This window comes from Hippoglossus hippoglossus, chromosome 11 (genome assembly GCF_009819705.1).
Source record: "Hippoglossus hippoglossus isolate fHipHip1 chromosome 11, fHipHip1.pri, whole genome shotgun sequence".
Taxonomy (NCBI): domain Eukaryota; kingdom Metazoa; phylum Chordata; class Actinopteri; order Pleuronectiformes; family Pleuronectidae; genus Hippoglossus; species Hippoglossus hippoglossus.
The window spans coordinates 19,912,162-19,938,261 of NC_047161.1; the positions used below are offsets into that span (position 1 = coordinate 19,912,162).

The 26,100-nt window shown below is 41.2% G+C and overlaps 1 protein-coding gene across 3 annotated transcripts in view; it reads left to right on the top strand.

The window, feature by feature from the left end:
- Positions 1–812: 812 nt before the first annotated feature.
- LOC117770484 (septin-7-like) overlaps positions 813–26,100 on the top strand; it is a 35,591-nt gene continuing 10,303 nt past the window's right edge. For 2 of the 3 annotated variants that reach the window (XM_034599993.1, XM_034599994.1), the window contains exons 1-7: positions 813–939; positions 1,746–1,747; positions 9,305–9,407; positions 16,614–16,720; positions 20,979–21,079; positions 21,158–21,292; positions 25,741–25,858. In XM_034599993.1, the coding sequence (XP_034455884.1) occupies positions 897–939; positions 1,746–1,747; positions 9,305–9,407; positions 16,614–16,720; positions 20,979–21,079; positions 21,158–21,292; positions 25,741–25,858 (609 nt within the window). In that variant the 5' untranslated portion in view covers positions 813–896. Of the gene's footprint in view, positions 940–1,745; positions 1,748–9,283; positions 9,408–16,613; positions 16,721–20,978; positions 21,080–21,157; positions 21,293–25,740; positions 25,859–26,100 lie in introns of those variants that run through there. The other variant, XM_034599995.1, reaches the window with a different exon arrangement.

Consider the following 26,100-nt stretch of genomic DNA (forward strand, 5'->3'; position numbering starts at 1 on the left):
ATTTGTCATAGATTCGTCTAATAACATTTCCTCACGGCCTGATTGGTGACTAAAAGCCATTGTGATATTGGACTGCTCGCCTATACCTGCTGAGATCAGAAATGCTACATGCGTTACTGCTGTAAAAATCATGTCTTAAAACGTTCTGTTAAAAGAAAGAAGAAGAAAAATGCTTTCATCTCTGGGTGAATTTCTGTTGATTTTTATGTATTGTTAATTTCACTGTTGTTTTATCTTGTAAAGCACTTTGTAACTTTGGCAAGAAATGTGCCGTACAAATAAAGCGTATTATTATAGATATTACTATTACATCTGTTACTGCTTTTAAATTGCTTCTTAAAATGTTCCTTTTTCTTTCTTTTAATTTTTTGTTGATTTTATTGCTGATTTATCCTCTTGTCAAGCACTTTAAAAAAAACTTGGGATACAAAATAATAGAATAGAATAGAATAGAATAATATAATATTTAAACCAAGTCAGTGGAATTCTTATTTGGTAAAAGTTAAACGCTTGTTTATTATTATTCTAATTTAAATTTTTTATTATAATCATTATTATTAAGCCCCCCTCAGAAATTCAGCTTACACATCATGTAGTTTGTCATTTGTCGTTGTGTGTAGTGCATCAATGCCCAGTTGTAAGTCCCTCATTAGTTATTAGATTACTGTTTTCACAGCAGTTGAGTTTAGTCGGTATCATCCTGATAAAGTGAAGTATTAATATCTGCATTAAGTGCTTGTAGGTTGTAATTGAAAGTGTCTGTTGGTTCCAAACAAATCTCGCGATACGTCGTGGCCGGTATTCTTAAAGGGGTACGTACGCACTTCGCCGCTGCGTTGAATAATGTGCGTATCCCTGTGCTCCCGCTCCACAGAGTGAGAGCTGAGTGTGAGAGGATGTCAGGCGGAGGTGAGACAGACACGAACGGAGCCATAATGGGTGAGTGGATTCACTGTTTAATGGAAACGCGTCTCCTTCTGTTCGGGCTGTACCGTTCACCCGAGGGTCGCCCGTCGACTCTCCGCTCAGCCGGGCGTTGTTTGACGAGCAGTTTCCCTCGTAGGCGAAACTAAACAAAGTGGGATCCCCGCTCGGTATTCGTGGTGTCGGAGCGCTAGCTTAGCCCCGGGTAACAAAAACACATCAGGTCCAATGGCTCGCTGCTGTTTCTGTTCGCGGAGCTACACGCGCCTCGTTAACGGGCGTGCTTCCGGTAAAGTTTGTCGTTTAACCTCAGCAACTTCTACCCAGAACTGAAGTTAACCCAGTTCGCTCGGGCTGCTGCCGCCCACCATGCCGTGTTATGGTGGTAAGTTACCCTGAGCTTGTCGTTAACTTAATGGAGATTGGAAAAGTTGCAACTCCTGCTTTAGTTGTTTCTCCGCGTTTGTGACACTCTCCGAATGGAAACGTGGCTTTTAGTGAGTGCAGCAGTGACTTTTATTACCCAGGGGACGTGTGGCAGTCAACATAAAAGCTAGAATGCAGTGTCTGTTGTTAGTTTTGTGAATGGGGTTCGGCTTGGAGGTCTCCAATAACACCGCGTATTTTGGTGATTGGTTCGTACGTCCGCCTGGCATTTCCTGTGTTTGTGTTGAGTGAGTAGCAGTGAAGTCTGCTCACCGCAGGCGGGGAGCAGGGCCGTGTGTCGCTGCTCGCTGGGAGAAGAGTGAGCCACATACCTCGGGTCACCCTGCTGCCAGGTGGCGAAACAGGTCAGCCAGCAACACCTGAAAGCTCAGGAGCTGTCAGCCTCCTGCACGCTTCACCCGGGGCGCCACCCATCGCCCACACACACACACACACACACACACACACCAGCCTCCTGTTGTGTGGCACGGGTGAAGTCCCACTGTACAGCTGCAGGAAGAGAAGAACAACTCTGTGAGGTCATCTGTGGGGATACGTACTGATTTGCCTCCACACAATGGAGGAATCGTCAATCTGTGTCGTGCAGCCCGGAGCCAAGTGACATATTGTCTGTGCTGTTTGCATAGTGGCAGTGACACAGCACAGATGGGCAGGTCAGGCATTCAGCCAGGCTGACCCACAGTGTCAGATGGCACGGCAGTCAAAATACCAAGACTGGGATGACCACAGCGTGTGTGAGTGTGCTCCCAGTTTGTTCAGGTGTTGCGCTCTAGTAGAGCTAAGGGTGGCCACTCTTCATATTGTCCTTCTTCGGGGAGACACATTTTTGTCCTCTGTCTACATGCACTAAAAGACTTGTGCTCTGCCCTAGCACAGCCTATCTTCGGCTTGTAAGTCTGCAATCACACCACAGGCCTAAATTAAACTATTGCTATCTTGACAGTGATGTTATAAAGGCACGTACAGAGCAGCAAAGACAAAGTGTTCACATCTATTTTGGGCTTTCATTTGAATGCTTCTGGTGTAGACCTGAGTGGAGTTTGGCATCTTTCTGTGAAGAAAGATCAATTCAGCTCAAATGCATTAGACTGAAAAGTGTTGAATTAGACAGATCGTTGAACACTTTATCTATTTGAGTGGATTGACCTGTATTTTATAAATAATACTATCCATTTACTATGTAATTCAAATAATAAGAATACATTTATATTGGTATGTTTTTTTTATAACATGCTATCTTATTTAGTATGCACCAAGAGTTTGCCATATCAGTAAATACAAAATTCAGATAGAAACATGGATCAACTTACATTGCACCTGAATGGGCTCCAGTGTGGAACTCTGTGTGGCAGTGGTGTCGTGTGGGTTTAGCAGCTCTGTGCTATGTGAGATCCTGAGTGTTAATGTTACAAGGGCAATGCACATGTGGGGGAAGAATCATTACTTAATGCTTAGTAAGCGTGAGGCCTATGCCAGTATGACACCTTGACTAATTGTATGTCACAGTTGTTTTGACATTAAAGCAGGCACACTAACACAGTATGTCACTGTGTTTCCACTGACTGATACTGATTCTCACTATTTATCTCGACGTGTTATGTATCTTTTTTTTCAGCACAGTAACTTTATGACCACACATTACATTTTTTTAGTTTGACATACTATCATGAACACTGAAAATATATTATTATATCCCAAATCACACAAGATTATCACGTCACATGATTTGATTATGCTGGCTGACTAAAGAGGGTTAAACAAATACAGACAACATTGGGCTGTCATGTCGCCGCAGCTGGACCCAATAGCATAGCTACCAGAAAAGCAACGGTTATTACATCAGGAACAGCTGCCTACAAGTAGTGGTTATATTCTACTGTATGGCTTAAAGGGATTGTTCTCCCAAACATTTTAATTCACTCTTTATCTACTAACCACTATACCGATGAAGGGGCGGGTGAAGTATTTAAGTCCACAGAACACTTTTGGAGTTTCAGGGGTAAACAAAGTTGCAGCCAAATCCAATACAATTGAAGTAAATGGTGACCACTTCTTCAAATGTAAAAAACAACAGAATAAAAGCATAAACAGAAAATGCCTCTATGCTCCTTTCGTGTCATCCGAGTGTCGGTAAGCCCCGACATTCAAATTTGACTCGAAACAACATTATTTACACCATATTTTTAGCCTAAATATCCTCCTCCTCTAAAACATGGTGTAAATTACCTCTTTTTGAGTCGAATTTGATTGTCTGGGCTTACAGACATTTTTGGGTGACCTATCCCTTTAAGCTAATCTTTTTACACAGTACCCGCCAGTGGCACCTGTCAAGTAAAATGTGTCTTTAAATGATGCACAGCAACAACATACCCTATTGGCAATATGTCAGTAAGACTCATCATATGGAGAGTGGTATCTGCCCAAAAAACATCAGCAAGCTACAACTTTAATGTGCAAGCAACTGAGCCAGCAGCATCATACCACTCTTACATATGTCACCAGTATATGCCAGTGAAAAGTGATATCTAGCAGTGAAGCAGGAGTGAACTGATGATAATCATTACTAGTCTATCAGAAGGTTTGTCTCAGAAGTTGCTTGATTTTTCTGCTGGTGCTTAAAAAAAGTGGCTGATGGGGTCTCAGGAGTTGGAAACTATAGCGACTTGCTATTGGCAAGTACTGTTTTTAGACCAGTGAAGAAGAAATCATTTCAGTAGCGTCAGCCAGAGCTAGTTAAAAATTTTGCAATATGTTTGGCATATTTCATGCTGGAAAATCCCTGAAGTAAAACGGTTTACAGAATGCAGTGGTTTTGTTTGTCTTATTTAGACTTCAGTTTAAAATAAACAAGCTGTTTTGAACATTATCCCCGAAAATAAATCTGTCTCTGCAGCTGTCCACCTTTCTGTCTTTGTCCAAGATGACTTATATCTTGTATTTGTATCAAATGAAACAAGATATATGAAAAATAATCCTAAAATACTAGCAATACCCAAGTCTAATAACATTTTTCATGTATTGACAGTTGGTACAGTGTATAAATGGCAACGCTTAAACTTTCCATGGAAATTTAATAGGAATTCTCTGCAATCTCTCCATCTATTCGAAGCCATCTGTTCCTATGTGAGGGGGGAAAATGTACTTTGGGACATTTTTCGGTGCAGTGCGAAAGGAGCCAAGTCCTATCAGCAAAGAAGTCTGGAAGAATAACAGTGTGGGATGATGCATGAAATGTCTGCGCTGTCCTAAGGTCGTGGGAAGGAATTTGTCACACAGCACTGGTATCCTCGCTCTTGTAAAAGTCATACTCTGTGCTCAGGGCCGGGCCTCTGGGCTGGTCGGATCTCCCTGTAACCCCAGCTTCCTGGAGGCTCCCCACAGTGTTTCCTGTAGTTCAAGAAACAGCAAAGAGAGCTTTGCATTTTTATGCCTGCAACTGTTGCATTGCTTTGCTGCAGTGATTTCATTTGTCAACTGACACTGTCTTGGAGCTTGAGCTGATGTGGGCTCGTGTTCAGCCTTTGACAGTGGTATCTTAACTATTTAATGAGTGCTTCTTTAAATCAATGCCATACTTTTGTTAACATGTCTCGATGCATCATGAAGTTGTAAACCATCTCTTCTGCTTACGCTTCACACTGACTTAGTGAAGTACAACTGTAATTACGACAATGAAGTTGTCTCAGTCATTGATTCTGCGATGACAGACAAATGTAGTGACAGGAAGTCTCAAGAGTAAGACTTCTCAGCTGCGTGTAACTGAAATTTGATGCACAATTGCACCCGGACTCAGCAAGTAGTTTTCTGAGGCACTTTGTTTGCATGTGTGGTGACAGATGGCTGAGAAGTTGCTGCCTAAATTGGGTCTGCGTACGTGACACCAGTTTACCCACAAAGCATCAGAATATCGGAGCAGATTTCCTGTTGATGCTTTTTATGAAATGACATCATTTTCAACGCAGCCATGGCCGACCTATTTACTTGAAAAACCTGTAATTCGTCTTTGTGTATTATGTGTGTTACTTCATATTAGACATGAAGTTGTGTTTTCAGTATTTTTGCTACATAGTCAGTGTTGCCAGGTGTTACCATGGTTTTCAGGCTCACACAATTACATTATTTGCCCACCAGCCCCATATACTGTCTCATTTCAATTCCAAATGATTGATTACCAGTTATCAATAGCTCATTGCACTTTGGCTAACTGAGAGCTTGTGCCCCGTGCAGAGCACAGTCACATCACAGAGTAGCAGTCTGAACATGTCACGAAAGGAGAGTCGTCCAACAAGGTGGAGGATTTGGTGTCAAAGCGAAAAAGTAAACTTTGCCACTTTGGCAACTTTTTAGATTTAACCTGAACATCAGTTCCCCAAGTTTGGGGAAGCAGCTTTCTGTTGCTATGCACCAAAGGTCTGGAACAAACTCTCAACACACATCAGTCAAGCTACTTCTGTTGATAGTTTTAAGAAACAACTCACGACCATCTATGATCTTGCTTTAAATAAATGTTATCTTCTTTTTTTTAACACCATTGTCTTTTTTCTATTTTTTATTTATTTTTATACCTTTTGCTAGTTATGTTTTAAAAAAAAATCCTAAGTCTTCGTTTTATTGCTAACTTGTTCTTATTGATCTATCTTATTTCATGTCTTTGATTTTATTATAAAGCACTTTGAGCTGCATTTTAAGTATAAAAGGTGCTATATAAATATAATGTATTATTATATATTATATATACCTGATAACCTGATAACATAAATATGACATTCTGCTAACTCTGTCTGCTGAAGGTGGTAACACTTTTAATCACACATCTTCACCAAGAGCACCACAAGAGTAACAGAGCACTCACATACATGCATTAAATATTTGTTGTGCTGTGTGTGGTAGAAAAGCTGAGAAAACTCAACTTTTCAAACAGCAGAACAGGCACCAGTCAATTAAAAACAATTTGAAATACTCTAATGCAGATGGTATCCACTAGCCTCACGATAATACAAATTGAGATGCTGTCTCACATCTAATGTCAGAATGAGCCTGGAAAGAGGAGGCAGAGGCAGCTGGCAAATGTTGTATGTGTTCATCTGGTTTTTGAGAGTTTATTTCCGTAGGTCATGTCACTTCCTCTACTGGAAATCTATTCAGATTTTGAGTAACCTCGCTGATAAACAGACAGCAATGAAAACCGCCTTGGTGGAGTATGCCTGCTACAGATACAGAGCTGACACGGGTCTTGTAAAATGTCTGCTGTCATCGCTATGGCTGGAGTCACAAGTTAATTACCCAGTGAAAAAACTTCCACACTTTGGCATTACTAGTTTTCAGCTGTTTGCAAATTGATTTAGACGGAATGTGTAACTGCTCTGCTGTTTGTCAACTGTCTCAAGCACAGGAAGCAGTGAGGAGCGCACCCACGGGTGTAGGCCAGTAGGCTGATAGTCTACTGGAAATATGTGTGTGTAGTTACTATGAGGACAATGTGATGAGTGGAGGATGCACCCTGATCAGCGCTCAGATTAACTGATGACAGCTCTTATAAACAGACAGGAAATAGCTGCTCGGTGATACTGTGTGGTTACTCTACTGTAGGTCTGACTATGTTGGTGCTTAGTGTTGTAGTAACATTTTGTGTAACAAAGAAGACTGTTTACTGAAGTTTCACACAATTCACACTCTAGTCAAATACAGTATGACATCGACAAAAACTAAATGAATTTGTAGAAACTAGAAAAACCCAGATTGGAGGTGTGTGTTAAGCTGCTTTGAGACATGCACTGAACTCTGGATGATCTCCTGACATTATCTGGAGGCGCTGTATGTGAGAACACGTTGTCCAAGTGAGAGCCTCGACTTTCTCTGGAGTTTCTCAGGCCAGCACCCGCGTGAAAACTCTGGATAATGTCCAAATGAGATGATGTGGGAACACAGCAGGAGATCCTCCTGAGGAGTCACCGTGAGCAAGTTGATGATGTTTCTTGATAACACTCGACAGGCACAAAAATGGGGAAAACAAAAAGAGTGAATATATATCTGGATGGAAATGCGGTGCCACGCATGTAGAAGATTCACACAAAGTTATCGAGAGCTTTTGGTAATAAGGACTGACGTCTGTGTTGTTGTAAACTTGTCTTAGCAGAGAAACTTCCGCTGGGTTTGTGCATGTGTGAAAGGCAAACTCCGGAGAAAGTCCAGACTCAATTCTCCGGACATCCCCCGGAGCTCATGTGTGAAAACGGCATAGTAGTCAGGATTTAGAAAACACTGATTGGATGTGTGTGATACAGCTTCCTTTTCACAAGCAGCATCTGCTGATTTGCATGCCTCATATCAACTGACGTAGAATCAAGAATTGTCTATTTACATAAAGCTGGACAGAGTTACAAAGGGTCAAGATTTTCTTTAGACCACAGTTCAATAAAATATAAAGTAATGGTTCATCTTGAAGCTACTATTCCTGTACTTACTGTACAGCACTACCTGTTTGTTAATGTTCGTTCTGCATCTCCCATGCACATGAACAAAGCCATGAGCCAGATTATGTGTCACTAGTAGGGTTGTCATGATACTAGAATTTCCAACTCGATACAATCAGGGAGGAGTTCATCAGTCAGATGCACCAGCGCTTCTTAGATGGCAAAGACAAGGATTTCAACTTCAGGGGACTTCAACATACACGGGAAACCCTAACCATTTTCGATACCACAGGGAAAAATGACAAAAAATGTATCTTTATTAGAACAATACAGACAATAACATGAACATCACTCTTTATGTCCAGTTGCTGGTCAACTTTTCTCAGCTTCAATCTGGGAGTATAATAATTGTGTGTCTGTTAACTGCCAAACAGACATGTAAAAGCAGCTGCTCACCAAAGGATAATCGGGTTGATTTTAGACCCGATTCGCCTCTTCCGACAATTGCTGGGGCGTTACCGACTGGAGGTCACTCTGTGCCGTTAACTGCCCAAAATGTGAGGGGTTTACAAAATAATCTTAATGCTACAGATTGAGTCGGAGCCTCCCCGATTTTGAATGGTAATGATCACCCGCAATAGCGAGAGACAAAATGTACATGCCTTCTCGGCCATGACTTCATTATAGTTTTTTTTCCGCTGCCAAACCGAACCCTCGATGGTGTCCTCCATTTTTTTGTTTTTCTTCTGAAGTCATGTTCATCACACAACTGTTCCAGGCTCCAGTTCAGAAGTTAGTAGTAATGCAAACGGGCCAAATCGTCCAGTGTGTGCATTCTGAAGATTAAAAGATAAAAAATCGGTTACATTTGTCATTATGTCTGTGGTCACTCATGTTTTTAATATCGGTCAAGAGTTGAAAATCCTCCAGTGTGCATCAGCCCTTAAAGTCTAAAACCCGTCCTCCAGATTCATAGTAGGTCTGTAATGTCTGCTGTTATGTGAAAAAGGATATTGCACTCTTTTTTTAGCTGTTTCCATTGTGCCGTACAGTAACTCAATGAGCTACATCGATACTCTTTGTCTCTATGTGCAGTATATTGGTCGAGCCAATAGAATTGTGTTTCTTTTGCTCATTTCTTTCTCTGCTTTTTTCCTCCCTGGCTTTGTTCCTGCCTCCTTGACCTGCCTGTTTTGACTGCTGCGTTCCTGTGTCACCTTTTCATCATCCTGACAACCTGTCTGCTCCAATCCAGCTGTAAGTACTCTTCTTTCTATTCTCATCAACCTGCAAGGCCTCTGAATATAGACTGTAAAGTGACTCATGCTCAAATTGCTAAAATGCTCATTAATTGATTATTTTTGTCAATTGTACATATTTTTTGTCTTTGTGACACTGTATCTGTATCAAAAGACAGTTCTGAGCTAGTTAATAGTACAATGTGCCACAATCTTTCATGCACTATTGTCTTTTTTTCTAATGGAGAAATTGTATTAACCATGTTTATTTATGGTCCACAGCAACAGAAGAACCTGGAGGGCTATGTGGGATTTGCAAATCTTCCCAATCAAGTTTATAGAAAATCTGTGAAGAGGGGATTTGAGTTCACACTCATGGTTGTAGGTGAGTTAATTCTTTGACAGAACCTTTTGGGTTTGACTGACCACAGTCCGATGCTACATCCCTGAATGTCCATAACCAAGTGATTATACAGTATTTGTGACATTTTGGAAACCATAGGTACTTTCTGTACAAGACAGACTTTTGCCCTGTCCCAGTTTGTCTCCCCTGGCCCTACCCCTAGATATGAAGTGCCCTTCACTGGGAGTGTCCCCCTCCAAACAGAGCTACAGGGGAGAGGGCTACAAAATCTTCCCCTAGGAATAAGGACACCACTCACTATATCATCAGCAGCCGACCAACGTTATTACAGTGACAAACAATATCAACCAACATAATAATACTGACACAACTGCAGGACAGATGTGAGCGATTGATCTATTGATCAATACACAGTTAATCAGTGGGTTTACATCAGTTATTTCAATGTAACATTAGTCCTGTCCATAGAAACTTCTGCCCCGTATTAAAAACATTATCACATGAGCGGGGAGGTTTTTTTGAAGTGAGAGAATCTTTATTGTGAAATCAGCTTTATTAAATCAGCATATATGTGTGCACAGAGAGCACGAGAGAGGGGAACAGACAAAGAGCTGAAACAGAAATTCAAATACAACACAAGCATAGCTTTTGCTGTCCGAAGAAATTCTTTGACACTGAGTGGCTGACAGTGTAAGCAGTTGGCTGTCCAACACTTTAGAGGCCATTTAGTTTAGGAGGCTATGCTGCGTATAAAAAAAACAACACATATTTAAACTAAATGTTTGCAAGCCAGCAGCGTGTGCGTGCGTGTGTGCGCGTGCGTGCGTGCGTGTCTTTGATTGTGTGGTGGGAGGAGGTTTCCTGTCCATTCCATTAATGCAGCCAAAGTCAAAGCATGAGCAGCTGATCTGGAGGGAGGCACACCCAAAGAGCCCTTCCTCTGTCTGCTGCATGCTGTCCAGGGATACCTGGGCAGGAAGCCACACTGAATGCTTGCACGATGTCACATCCTGTCCACTGCGTTGGTGGCTCTCAGTGTTTACCTGTCTCCAGGGCTAAGAGCATGTCCCTCTGGTAGCCGGAGCACCCTCCTCCCTTCTGGCTGCGTTCATGTAGTCACGCCCTGGAGTTTCCCCCCTCTCTGTGTGCTATCAGGAAAGAGGCTGTTATGTGGCAATTTTGTGTGCAGCATGTAATTAGAATAGCTGGCTAATTGGCTGAAGTCATTTTCATGTCATGCTGGAGTAGACAAAGTATCAGATTGTGTGTGTACTTTTCTTTATGTTTCAGGAGTTGGTGGGGGTGATATAAAACACATTTAACCACTTGAGAGGGGGGCCTCTGCTAGTGGAATTTATTGGATATTCAAAAGTGATATTTGAAGAGAAACGTACTCCTACAACTTGATGAATAGTGAAGAGTAACGTCACAAAAAGCATGAGGCCTGTATATCTTGATAATGTGAAAATAATGATAATAGAAATATTTCTTCATCAGTAACCCTAAATACATTATTGAATTTGGATTTTATACTACAACAATGCTTTTAACTAAGTAGCAGTCAAAGGTCTCCTGAATGAGGTAGAGGGGGGTGGGTGGCTGCTATTGTTTGTGTACTAGTGAAAGTGGGCCAGAGCTATTTGTTGGTCAAAGTCAATATTTGTCAGTGATTTACACATTGGCAGGAAGTGACCTTGATGTTAGCCAGTGCAGCTGGAGCTCATTGTGTCTGGCCACGTTTTAGTTGAATGCTCGCGGTTTGTGTCTCTTTTTTGGAAAGAATGCAAGGGGCTTTCAGGAGGAAAATGGATGACTCTGCCAACAGATATGTGTGTAAAACGTCTTCATGCCAGAGACTAGTTAAACGTTAACTGTCTCCTGCCTCATTTCAGAGGAAAGTCCCATTCATAAATACAGAGAGGTGGAGGGAAGATGATGACTTTTACAAGGCTGTGTTAAACGCACAGAATTTCCCTTTCATTTTCTAAAAGACCACTTTTCACTTCACCTGCATATTATTAGCCCAGTGTCTTGAGAGCCCTGTCAAATATATTAACCTAACGGGGGCTCCCCCCTCACAAGTCAGTCTTTACCTGCTTCCCCTCTGCCAGCCTCTTCCATACAGAGGGAAGTGCCTTTGAATAAACCCCTGTGGTTTACACAGCTGCTGGAAATTTCCTTTAAAGGAAGTGAGTTGGCTGCAGACCGAGCTGTGTGGCGAGCCAGCGGGCCGTGACTCGATGGGCCAGCCCTGTGAAGAGTGGCCTCCTCCGGTGCTGTGACGAGATGCTTGGCTGTAATGACACTGAATGGCTTCTTTATATAGCCTGGTTCAATCATCTCACGTGAAGGTTTTAATGAAGCTCTTTTATTTTTCTAAGTGGATTACACTGTATCCCTGTATTTATCAGGGTGCCATGCGGCTTGGTAAATTCAGGTTTCCAGACCTAGAAATCCCAGGAGAAATAGCACAAAGCCTTGAAAAACATTGTGTCATCCTGGAAAATGATTTTGTCATTCCTGTCTTTTCATTTTGCTGACAGCAGACTGTCCGATATCTTCAACAGCTGGCAGCTTAAATGAGGGTTCAGGGTTTGGATGAAGTAGGGCTGCCTGTGGTCATATTTTGAAACATTCTGAGTTTTTGACTCACCATGAACTCATCCAGAACTAAACAACGTCATGTATAAAAATTGTATAAAGTCACTTAGTTTGGTCAGATGCTCGCTCACATATTTTGCTTGCAGATGGGATTTAAAGTTTCTGTGGCTCTGTGTTGTTATTGCGAGTTGGAGCCTTGTGAGTCTGCATATATGTGCATCTTTTTCTAATTTTATGTAAGATGTAGTTGTTTATTAGTTGTGGCTTTCCCTCTGAACCCTTATGTGTAAATGGAACAGTGGCCCTGTTCAGACCTGGTATTAACATCTGTCCTGATAGATCTGATCACAAGTGGACAGAATTAAGATCATCTGTGCACACCTGGCATTGAAATGTATCCTGGGGGTGTTTCTGTGTCCAGGTTTGTGATTGAATCTCCCCTCCCCGCTCAGTAAATAATCAGGTAAATGATTTGTGTTTGCGAAGACCAAATCATGTTGTTTTCACCCAGTCTGTGTTTACAAACGTGTCCAATGACTGAATGATTGAACAGTGTAGGTGTAGTGAGTTTTGATGTCGATCTAATCTGATGCAGTAGAGTTTGTATCCTTACAAGTAGAATAAAGGTGTTTTTAAATTGAACTGATGTCTGCATTATTTTTAGAAATGGGGTTATGATATGATGCTGTATTGAAACTGAAACAGCAGGCTCGGGCACCTATTCCTCTACTGCCGTCAAGCAGTGTGATTGTGTGATTGTGCTTTAACTCTGGAGCCCTGAGTGTGTGAGTGATGTGTCATAGAATGTGTGCATGAATGGCGCAAACTGTACTGTCAAGTGCTCTGAGTGGTCATCAAGACTAGAAAAGTGCAATATAAATACAAACCATTTACCATTTATCTATCACTCTGTACAGAAAGTAAACCCTATTGGTCCTATAATGTAAGACTTTTTTATTTATTTCATAACTAAACAATTATGTCTTCAGTCATTGCATCACATTCTTTTTGGAGTGAGTGCCAGTGTAACAACAGCCTTTAACAGAGCGTTGTATTATGGGTCATTTGTAGCCTTATTATGTTGTGTGTTGCAAGGCTTTAATCCATCTATAGTGAGCCTGTCAGTGGTAATCAGACTCAAAAGTGTTTCATTAATTCAGTTTAAGTGGGAGGAGTTTCTTAAGGGCTGTGTAGCATGTTCAGCTGCCACAGAGTTAATGAACATCACAATGAGTGAAAACAGTTCTTAGCTTCTCCTGATGTCTTTACTTCAGAAATAACCCAGTGAGAAAATCTGCTAAACAGCCATGCATTATGCTTGTCACAGATGATGAGCTCAAAAAGACTGAAGTGTGAAGAACACTATCTGTCAGAGAGGGATGAGTGAGCAGGGAGTCCACTCGCTATAGGGACTCAGTCTACTGACGAGTGACCACAGGGACAGTGAGCTGTCTACAGACGACAAACCAGACAAAGATGTCGGTAAACGCTGTTACTGTCTCATTTGGAGTTGCTTTAGTTCTTGCTTTTGTTCTTGCTATTGTCTGAGTGTACTCCGTGACAAACAACAACCTGTTTGTTTTAAAAAATGAAAATTATGTGAAAATGCACCACGCCCAAATGGAACACTCCCTCCAACTTCCCTCTCTCTCTCTCTCTCTCGACCATATGGTTCAAGCGTCTTAGCTCACAGTTTGGTTCAGTGGCTGCTATTTGCATTTTGGTGGGTTCTTTTGAGTTTGCAGTTCATTCAGCTGGATGTCATCATATCAGTGTTTTGTTGTGGGGAAGGGGCCAGGCTTCATATATTGGGTGAGCGTGACTCACAGAGCAGCAGGGGTGGAGAATATTTTCAGTCAGTCAAAGCCACTTATCATCAGCTCAGATCTCGACAGCTGATGCCTGTTGGATTGTATAATGGTTGGAGTCCTGTGGCAGATTCACAATCCGCCTCCCTTCTAAACAAGCAACCACAGCTCTGACCAGCCACGATCAGCATCTTCGCTCAACCCACCACCACCATCATCACCATAACTCAGTTTGATGAATTTGGTTCTTGTGTAACCAGAGCCTCCTCGTTTTCCCTCTGCTCACACCGGGCCCCGACGTGGCCCTGGATCAGTATCAGCCCTGCTGTTCTTGTCAGCTCTTGGCTCCCTTAATTCAAGCTGGCATTTTTATCATATGCATTTCACCCAGAGTTTGCACAGAACCACAGCCTCACACTATTAGCTACCAACCTTAAGTTCTCTCTGGCCTTTTCAGCCTTCAAGATATGTTTACTGTTGTCTTGCATGTTTCATCACTGACTTGTTATAATTGCTGAATTGTGTCTGTTGAGATTGCTAGATGAATAGGGCTCTACCCTCTTAGGAAAATATTTGTGACTCTGAGTATGCATTGATTGAAGGATCCTTTTGTGTGATGATCTCTTCGTCTTGCCACCCTCTTCTAATGTTGCATTGAATTGCTGAGTAGTTGGCAGTGGTGGCCCAGTTTGGCCCTGGCCACTTGTAAAGGTCAGGAGCGGCTCTTTGGCTGCAGTGCCAGACCAGCGTATGACCGCCTCTTCCCTCACACTGAAGCTTTTGTTCAGCAGCTCCTTGTTTTCCTCTACTCGGCCCACTCCTCACAGGCACACTTCGGATAGTTTTGGATTACCACAGCCAGCCCCTCCTGATTTTTTTCAGAGTTTTTGTTGTTCGTTTAGCTCCCAGAAGAACCAGCAACTTTCTCCATAAATGACTTAACTGATTCATTTACTATCAAAATTGTACAAGATCAATTATTTTATCAGATTCAAGGTTTAACTGCCCAAATTGTGGATGGATTGACTGGCAGCATTGTGCATTATGAAAATATTTTCTATTTATTTTCACATCACATTGGACCATTAATATTACAATATTTGATTGTTCACCAACACTTTAGACACCAGCCTTCAGAAACTCCTGCAGGTTAAACTGAACTAATGAAACACCCTCCAAAAAACTAACTATACGCAGTAGACCTGTAAACCTAGCAACATAATAAAGCTCCAAACAACCCATAATACAACACTGTGTAAAAGGCCGTAATTTGTTATGTTCTGAACTCATAATTGTTTAGTACTGAAGTATTCGACCACCCTGAACTTTAAACCTGAGTTTCAGAACATAGCTTTTGTCTTTTATGAAAGCCAATATGGTTTTGTCTTTCTCTCAATAGTGGTCGTGTACATCAGAAGGCATTATTACAAGTTTATGAAATAAATTCAGCTTCAAGGGAGACCAACAGTAAGGCTACATCACACAGCAAAGGCCATGTAAATTAGGAGTGAGCCAGCTGTTAGTGGATTGAGTACCAATACTATAAATATTTGTGATTCGTTTTAGATAAAAATAAAGACGATATATTAGCTATTAGTCATTTTTAATTATATTGTAGAGTATGTTTTTATAAGTCTAACTGTAAAGCTGGAAATCTTATGAATTCTACTAGTGCGATATAATACCTAAACAGTGCTTTATTCAGTACCTTATTCTGAGGAATACAAACATGTTTTTAGGTCTATTTAACATCTCAAAAATAGCCTGTTAACCGACCAAGAACACTGTCGGAAACTGTCAAATTAATGATCTGAATCAGATGCTATCTAATCAAATTATAAGCAAATAACGAGGTGAATCTGCACAGATGTTTGCTTTTGAATCTAGATGTCGTATGTTATTGTTAAAATAACCACTGTATATAAAGATGGATCTCTCCCTGGTGGCTGTTGCAGTGTAGCACATAAACCATGCCTCCTCCATGTAAGTAGATTGGACATGGACCAAATGATTGACAGCTGACTTGAAATTGATCATGTATATGTATTGATGTGATCATGACACTGTGGCTCCACCGCATGATAACTACTGCGCAGATTGGCTTGAAATGACGTTAAAGCACAAGATGGCAGAACCCATATCCAGATATTTAAAATTTAGTTTGGGAAGAAGTGGAGACACGTCATCCATCTTTATAAACAGTCACTGGTTTCCCTAAATAAAATTACTGCACAGTTGTGTAGCTGATGTAACTGAGAGGGATAAGGAAACCTCAAGGCAGTAAGTGATGTTATACATCCTTTAATCCCAAATTAAATGTAGCTCCATCTGTCAACATCTGTATTATAATCAAAATTGGATCTGCATAAAAAGATCAAGACCGGAGTCTGTGTTTTGTCTTTGTTTCTGTTTTCCCTCCTTAGTTACAGTGAGATTTCAGGATGACTGGTGGTTTTAAATCTACCCTCCCCTCCTCAATTCCCATGATTCTCTGATTAGATTCTTGAAATGCAGACAGGAAAGAATTTGGGAGGATAGAACTTCCCCCTTTCTATGTCTCCCTTTGTCTCATGTTAATGCTTACTTTTTGAAAAAAAATAGGGTTAAAGGGACCCTTTTCCTGCTCTGAGAAAAAGTTTTGGATCTCAAACATGTAAAGAATGTCAGAAAGCAAAAGACTGTGTTAGTAATGTAGTTGATTAACATATATGCACTGTGTTATGCTGGGCCTCAGTCTGGCATGGAAAAAAGGATTTAAAAAAAACAAGTATAGCATTAAATGCATCTCTGGTGTTCACCCTGACTCTTTTTCTTTCAGGGGAATCTGGACTTGGGAAGTCGACGCTGATCAACTCGCTCTTTCTGACAGACCTGTACTCCACTGAATACCCAGGTCCTTCGCATAGAATAAAAAAAACAGTCGCGGTAATGCCTTTTTTCTTCTTCAGCAGAAGCCAAAAACTTTTTTGTCTTTAGGTGTCACCAATGTTGTAATTTCATTATTTACCCTTTCTGGTGGATTGACTCAACCAATCTTTTTTTAATCTCGTAAAGAGTCAAAGTCGTTTCGTTTAATTGAAACATGATAGGTCGACTACCGCCTGACAATGGCCAGTTTAGGTGTCAGAGCCTGGGGCTGCTACAAACAGGTGTGCCCAGACCATATTTCTCTCTTTGCATCACAGCTCTCGGTTGAATAGTTGCAGAGTGAGATGTTGTTTTGTGAAGCTGCTCCTCCTAGCTGTCGCCACCCGGGGAAACTGGTTCATCTGCTTTAACAAAGAGAGCGTTTGTTTGCTTCAGGCAAAATGTGTAAGAAATTCAAATTAGGCAATGTAACTGGATTGCTGTCAAGGTTCAACAGGATTATCTGATATAAAGGATAGATTGGATAAAATAAAAACAAAGAACCTTGATTAAAGAGCAGAATGAAATGAAATGTGTTCAAAACATTTCACAATTTATTGGCCATGTCATGAGTTTATTTGTGCACTCTGAAATGGTGTTGGCCAAAAACCATTTGTCTATTCTTCACATTATTATTTTTTAGAGTGTTAATAACGTTATCTTTGACAAAATAGTGTCATTACATGAAGAATGATCATGATGATTGCTCAAAAATGACTCGATTCAAATTAAATCATCTTCAAACATAGGTTTGGGCTTTTATATCATTTTTAATATGAATACAGTTTGAAATCTAAACATATTAAGCTGGATGAAAAGGCATAAATAAGAATTTATAGCGCACCTATTACATTAATAAAAATAAACATAAATTTCACTATCTGTACATCTAACCATGATTGGTTATACATTTTAGGTAGTGTTTCCCATTAATCACAGTGTGTTTTTACAGTTCTCATAGTAAAATAAAAGATGCCATTGTAGTATTTTTCTCTGTTGCTTCAGAGCTGCTCCCCTCCAGTCTAATTTAGCCTTAGGGACCTACATCGGTGGTCCAGTAGACTGTCAACAAAAGCAAATGAAAATTTTTTTGTATCGTCTTCACCAGGCAGACTGAACTCGGTGTAAAATTGGAAGTCTCTGCTTTAGCCACATGCCTTCCAGTTCTGTCAGGGAGAAGTCATCTCAACACACAACCTCTCTGCACACTCATTGTGCTGTTCAGGGTGTGTTTTGCGTTTATGTATCTGAATTGCATGAGAGCGAGCTGCATGTGTGTGTCAGGACTGAGGTCACAAATCAATCCCGGTCTTAAACTGTCCAGTGTTGGTGAGTCTTTTTCTCTGAAGCCTCAGATTTCTGCTCTTGGCTGACAGGAGCAGAACCTGATGTGATATTTGCTGTGAAAGACCATCTACCTCAAAGTTGGACATTTTGTCTTCTTCTGAGATGCTTTTCTTCTCACCACAGTGGTAAAAAGTGGTTATCAGCTCCACTACAGGCTGGCCATTCTCCTGTGACCTCTCATCAACACAACCTTTCCATCCATAAAACAACTGGATGTGTTTTAATGTTATATACGTTTTTGTTATTGTTGTTTTAATCCTAAAATTCCACTGAGGTAGGAGTTAGTTTCTGGTGTAACATATTCTAGGCATGTCTGTGCATTGGCAAGACATGACAGAGCTCTGTGCACATGGGGGTTTGCTGGCTAATCAACAAGTCCCTGTCCTCGTATGCTCTCCAGCCAAAACAAGCCTTATGAACAACAAAGACATGTGCCCTGGCCTATCACCTCCAACACTTAACAACCGCTCTGTCAGCCAGCCTGGTCATCTTCCCCTGGTTTTCATAATAAACAGGATTCTATTGCACACAGCATTCCCCTGGGTGTCATCACATTCTTTGGTATTACTAGGAAAAATTGGCTGCAGTTATTTGAGATGTAATTAGTTTGTGGGTTCTGGAGAGAGAAAAAAGAAGAGGAAGAATAAATAAGAAACACATTCCCATACACACAAAATATGCAAGCTCAAGCATCAGTTTCAGCACACAAGAATACAATGAAAAGCTTTATAAATCTTCACTCAGTCTGAGAGCCAACAAACAGTCTAAATCTCATTTAAACTTTTAAGAAGATCTGAGGAGGTGTAATGGGAAGGTTAACAAATTGGAAACAGCAGTAGGGCGAGGGCAGACGGAGTCCCTTAGTGTGTTGCTGGGGATTAGAGGAGATTTAGAGCAAAGTAGTAGATCACAAGGAACAGGTGAAGGGAAGATGCTAAACTTGCAGCTGATCTAATGTACATTTACCCAACTGAACACTTGTTGTTCCTTGCTAAAGGCACAGGACCGGCGAGAGGGAGAAACAGAGAAGCCTGTTGGTGCTCCTTAACACCAACAGTATCGGCTTTCACTCTTCAAAAGACATTTTCAGGAAAACTATGCAGCTGTGTGCGCTCTGTTTGAGGAAACTGCCAAACTCTATCCTCTGCACCGTCACTGCAAATGATATCAAAGACTGAGGACTGGGGGCATAAACCTGAGGCCTGACACTGTCATCACTCTTGCTGGCAATGCCATTCTTGGCAGAATTAAACTTGCAGCTTCAGTGCCTGTTATGACTTAAAGCTACAGTATAACCATGTTTTGACCAAAGGTACCTGGAACTTTTAACCCAAGGAACGTTTTCAAAGGAGGTGAAAATGTAAAAAGGTTCCTGCAGATCAGATTCTGCAGTCAACAGCATGAATCCATGAACCAACCTGCCTTGTGTCCACAGTCCAGGCTGCTGGTAGTGGTGTAATGGTGTGGGGGATGTCTTCTTGACACACTCTGGTCCCCTTAATACGAATCAATCATGGTTTAAATGCAGTAATGAGCTGATTGTTTGTTTTTCCACTCCACATTTACAGTATATAACAAGTCAATTAAGCTTGTACACGTGTGATCCAGTCAAACACTGTTAGGGACATTGGCGCTGAAGTTTTCCCATGAGCTCACTGTCTGGGGGCAGCATGTCGAGGCAATAGACATTTCTGTGACTTGACTCACACTGATTTGCTGTAGAGAAGAGACACACTGCAGGATTCTTCACTGTTTTCCACTCAGCAGTAGGGCTGCAACTAATGATTATTTTGATAATCGAATAATAATATCTATAATTACAAATCACACACACATGCAAACAAAAGTAGTTTGAATCTTACTATGGCACAAGGCACAGGATTGGCTGGTTTACTGCCCCCACCTCAGGAAATGCTGCCACAGTGTGTGCCGTGTTATATAAAAGACCCAACTAATCGATTACTAAATTGGTTGCCAACTATTTTTACCATCGATTACAATCGATTAGTTGTTGCAGCCCTACTCAGCAGTCCCACATGTTTAACTTTGTTGTAAAGTAGCATTTCGGATGATCTCAAGCGCAGAGCATTTTACCCACTAAGTTGCATATAACTGTGATTTGTTTTTATCTGTCTGCTTGTTAAATCTGTATCTCCAGAGATTTATAATGTCAGCGTTTCTCTGGTAACTGCTGTGTGATCCAGGATCTGTGTGGACCTCACTCACTCTGTGAAATCTCTCATACGACATAGTGGTCTGGTTCAGATCCGTTGATTAAATCAAAGTTCATCTGCCGATCATGAGTTCTGTCTCAGCGCCATGCTAATCTAAGAATGGGCCATTCAGACCTTTCTAATGTCCATCCTCGGTCTGTCTGAAGATGGTTTGCCTGGTGGAAGGAAAACACTGTGGTCTGGGCTGGCTGGGATTCATTGGTTTGCAGAGCTGTTTTACTTCTGGTCTGTCAGTGTATTTTCTTAAAGTACAATGAGCATGTAGAGGAGCAACCAGCTTAGGTCACTGGTCATGTTAGCTCAGGAAACACTTAGGATAATTCATGCCCTTTCATGTTGGTATCATGAGTCCCTTCAAAATCTATTCAAATTCTTTTTCAATTATTGATTGAGTCAATTGTTCAATCATCAGAAGCATGAGATTTATTTTTATATAAAAATGTGAACATGTGCAACTCAAACACTGTGGGAACATGGTGCTGAGAACAAAATCAGTCTTCATGTAACCTCATATTTATTATATACGTCACATCTCCAAATAATGTCTTTGCAATTACAAAGCATATTGATTTCATTAGTTTCCAAAAGGTGACATGTAGCCACAAGCTTGAAAACAATATATCTAAAATAATAATCGTAAGTAATAATTTCCAAATGTCTCGACTGATTTTCTTCTACATTCATGGTCCTTGCAGGTGGAACAATCAAAGGTTCTGGTAAAGGAAGGAGGAGTCCACCTTCTGCTCACCATCGTCGACACCCCCGGCTTCGGTGACGCTGTTGACAACAGTAACTGGTGAGCTCACGTCATTGGTTAATGTTAGTTACTGCAACGCTGTCCGTGAAACTGATGTGAACAATGTGCCGTTCTCAGCTGGCAGCCGGTTATCGACCACATTGACAGCAAATTTGAGGATTACCTCAATGCAGAATCCAGGGTCAACAGACGGCAGATGCCTGACAACAGAGTGCACTGTTGCCTGTACTTCATTGCTCCCTCTGGACACGGGTATGTATTTTTATTTCTGAAAAAGTCCTTAAGTGTTTGTACATAGCATTTTAAATAAGGAATGTTAATTTAGCACTTTAATTTATAACAATGTATGTTTAGGCTTGATTCACATTGGCATAGCATTAGCGGTGTTCATAGTTTAGAGTGGAGGCCTTGCAATGTAGGATTTTTTTTATTTTTTTATTGTTGAGTCAATGAATCCCTGAGCCAAAAGGTTTTACAATCAACAGGAGGAACCCAAACACCGCACACAGACTCAGAGATGGAATAAAAAAGAAAGGGCTAATTGTCTGCTCTCAGGGGGTGAAGGTGGATGGAGGTTAGGATTATAGCAGGCGAAGGTTTGGAGGGAAGCTGGTGATTAGTGAAGCAGGACTGTGAGCGTAGCTGGATGACTGATCGGCAGGCAGGGAGAACAGCAGGAGAACGGGCAGGCATGCAGAGATCCTGTAGCACAGGGTGGCAAGGATTAGTTCAGTGATCCAAACAACATGAGAGTCAAAACTAAGAATGCACAGCTCTGTGTGGCCTGACAACGTGATCCACCACCACTGGCTGAAACATCAATGTGGACATGAGCGGATGAAGGTCGATGGATTGCAGGTGTGTAGGCTAATCAGCCAATGGGATCCTGGAGAGTGAGAGGAGCTACATGTTGACAACACAGACACACACACACACACCCAGAGATGCACACACAGGTGGAAGAGGGGAAATGCAAGGAATAAACAGGAGGCTCAACCATGACTATGACAAAAAGGTTAATCTGCCGGATGCTGCTTTTGTCCAAAGAATTGTAGGATGACATAACCATTAAATTTAACTATATCATTTCCAGAATTCAGTCAGTGCCATTAATTAAACTCATCAATAACCAGACCACAGAGTCAAGTCAGGTCCCTTCTCTTATTAAGGACTTTTCAACACCATTTGCAGCTTTCCAGGCTGTTTAATTGACACAGATGTAGACCACACATGCTGGGATGAACAGTTATGCTGGTTCAAATGCCAAAGAAGCAAGTTCCACATGCATCTGGCTATTTTACACTGTTGCAGGAAATAGTAGTAGAATAACTGAACCGTTTGCTTCTCAAGACTGAGAGCAAAATGAAAATGAGGGCGTGTTTAACATACTTAGCTGAAGTTCCTGACAGAGCAAAGACAATGATGAGTGAGCCATCTCAATTCCTGAGTGAGTGACAGCTTCTTGAGTGACAGCTGTTTGTTTTGCCTCATCTGATCGGCATTAATGGAGATCGCCGATCAAACTAACTAGAGGGAATATCGGCCGATACCAATCGGTGGCCGTCCAATCGGAGCACCCTTCTTTGCAACTGGCTCTCACACAGAGAGCTTATGCATGATAATAAGACATGCTGCAATCACTGTGTCATCGAGGGCGGGTCACATACCAGACACACCAAGGATCAGCCTGGGCCCTGTCAAGGATCAACCAGCAATTTTAGTTGGCTGCTACCTTAAGAGGTTTTCCCCTCACCGCATCATGGACTCACATGAGAAGTTTCCAACAGAGCCGTTGATTTCTCTGCTGCCGCATTCTCAGGAGGCAAGTAGACCAAAGCCCTCTCTGCCTGTGGCCTCCAGCTGACCAGGCTAGAAAAACACTGGCGTAATCTGTCCTGAGTTCACTGACCTAAAGACCCCTGTGTCTTGGCTCTGGCCGCTGCCAAACACACACGATGTGTTTACACACTATGCCACACTATGCTGCCTACAACATAAGGTGGTTTTGCAGTCCTGTGCTGTAGAGCCTGTTGGTCCACACTGAGCCATTGTTGGGGAACTGGCCGCAGCCTTGTTGGCAAATCAAACACACCGTTTGTTTCCATTCATTCTCAACATCTGTTCTGGAGCTGTGTGTGTGTATGAAACACAACAGAATATTGAGCTAGCATTGGCATTCTAACAAGAGGAGCAACAGATGGATTAGGTTTGTTAAAATGGAAGGATCAGTTTATTAGTGACCGGTCAATGAAACTGTTCTGTGGCTCAGGAGGAGCTTCACTGAGTCAACTTTGTAACAACATCCCTGTGTGACAGAGTGACTGGGTTGAGTTTGAAGATGTTAGTATTGACCAGACGGAGAGATACTTTAAACTTGCAGGTTAAAGCAAGAAGCAGAACATTGTCCTCTACACAAACAGGTGCATCTGAGAAGATTGCAGTCTATCATGATTGTGTATTTTAAGCTACATATAATATGATTTAATATGAACTATTTATATTGTCGGCCTATGGCACCGGGATGTACAATTGCGTCTTGACTGAATTAGTGATGTCAGTCCATATTGAAACTTCATTTGTTCACATTGGTTGACCAGCCACCTATTTAAGATCGTGTCTCCTTGTAATCTGTAAATTAACCGTGTTTCATTATTGTAAATGCGACATCTGATGTTTATGAAGTGTCACCCAGATTAGGGAGAAGTTAGCCAAACAATACATTTTTGATTCTACGGGAAGGGAGCACCATTTATTACTTAAGCAGATTTTTTTATTAACCCTGATTAATACTGTCCAGCCAGCTTTATTGCAGTAAAAAGTGGCAGCTGAACTGTTTATCCAGTGAGGAGCTGTAAATGCCTTCTCAAACTTTCCATGAGATGTTGTGGCAGAGCTGCTCAGCTTGTCTCCAGTCCCGTGTCTGTAGACATCTACAGACTGTGCATATAAGGATGTGTGTTCACTGACTACATATAAACCAGACAGTTGCAGAGGAAATGTTTACATCACATTGCTAGCAACAAGCCTCCTGTGAGATAACTGGCATGAGCAGTCCCAGGTATTTCTGTGGCACTGGCAGGTGAATGCGACTCAGGCACACACTGCAGACTAAGGTATAGGTAAAACTCACAAGCTTTGTGGCTATATACAAAAGGTCAATCTAAGTAATGTAATTAAAAACAGAGGAGGAACAGGCAGACATTTTAAATAGGATAAAAACTTTATGGGATTATTGAGTAGGCTGTATGTGTGCATGATTTGTAAAGCAGTAACACAATCCATGGGCTCTTGGTTTGCTCTCATCGCACCGTTAATTGCACACACATGCTCTTACACAAGAAAGAGACTACGCCTGCATAATGAGAGTTGGACCAAGGAACATAGTTGACTATATTTACGACAGCAATATTCAGACAATTTTCTTATTCAGAATAAGACATTATTTTGATTATGATGTTTATATGAGTTGGTAAAACAATATTATATTCATAGTTCCATTAACATGTTACAGAGCTTAGTCTGATGATGACTCCTATCATTAAGTCCATTATGCCATTACATCCAACTTTATTCCGCCCAATTTAAAACCCCAACCTGAAATGGTTTAATGTACAATGCTATCTTTGTGAAGACCAGTTTGACTGTTCAACCTCATTGACATTGTCGGAAAGTTTTTTCTGACACACCTCACCTTCCCTGCCCATGAAAAATTTAACTAATGACAAAGTAAGAAGTGTCATTATCTTAATACCTCATGTGATTTACTGGAGGACAGTTAATAAAAGAAATGTTTTCCACTCAGTGCCCTTTATGAGAAATGCATTATAATGCATAAATCAACTATCATGAATATGGAAACAGCCACGGACAAACTTTTTCACACATGCTTAGGGATTGAATAGACATTTTTCACTGAAGCCTCCCAATGTCAGTATAATGTATTTATATATAGTGTATATCATAGGCCTGGTAATCCAAACAATGCTCATTCCAAGAAGCAGCCAACCTAAACACAAAACGTAAATCATATTACAGAAATATATTACAGAAAATAGGAATGATGAGGAATCTTCATTCAAAGCATTTAAGAGCCCAGACAATGGAGGAGCGAAGAAATTCTTAGTGTTTTTGATTTTCTTGGAATTTTAGTGACTGGAATGAATCCAGCTTTTTACAGTATGATTTATGCAATATGGTTTATGTAAAGTGAGGTTCAGAGTGTTGTTTGGATTAGTTGCCTCCCTCCTGTTGGCCTCACAGTTGTGCTAACTTATGTTACATTAAGCTGGACAGTTTTTCTTCTGATGTGTATGCTGCCGGGAGACACAACATCACTGCCGGTAATTTGTTTCCATGTGGCATTTGTTTCTTTATGTCCCTTGTTAAAGACACAATGTAGAGAACTGGCATTTGGAGACTGGCATCAGCAGCAGCGTTTGATTTAGTTATGAATTGATATAGTGGTACGTAGTAATATTTTTCTTCCCACTAGATTAAAGCCGTCATAATTGGCTGTCACCTTGCTGTCCTCACACTGTGTACTCTCAACTTTCCTCTTTAGCATGGGTGGGCGCAGGCCTCAAAAGCCAGGTTACATTTACAATGACTAACAGTCCTCGCTGTCCTAGCTTTTTGAGTCGAGGCCTTCACCCACACTCTAACCTTTTAGCTCTGTCTTCTCTTCCTGTTTTTCCCTCCAGACTAAAGCCCCTCGATATTGAATTCATGAAACGGCTACATGAAAAAGTAAACATCATCCCCCTCATCGCCAAAGCCGACACAATGACTCCTGAGGAGTGTCAACAGTTCAAGAAACAGGTGTGTATTATTTCTGACTGGCTTTGTTTTTCTGCTTTACATATTTTTTATTAAGAGCAGTATGCAATTGTTTTAATATTACCAAAGTGATATTGTGTGCGATTGCACACGTGTGCTTGCAAATAACTCAACAATGCATGGATGGATGTTCGTCAAACTTTGTGTGAATATTACTTGGGAGGGCAATATTAACTTTTGGAGCTGAATCCCTCCTGCCTGCCAAAGACTGTAAAATCTTTATG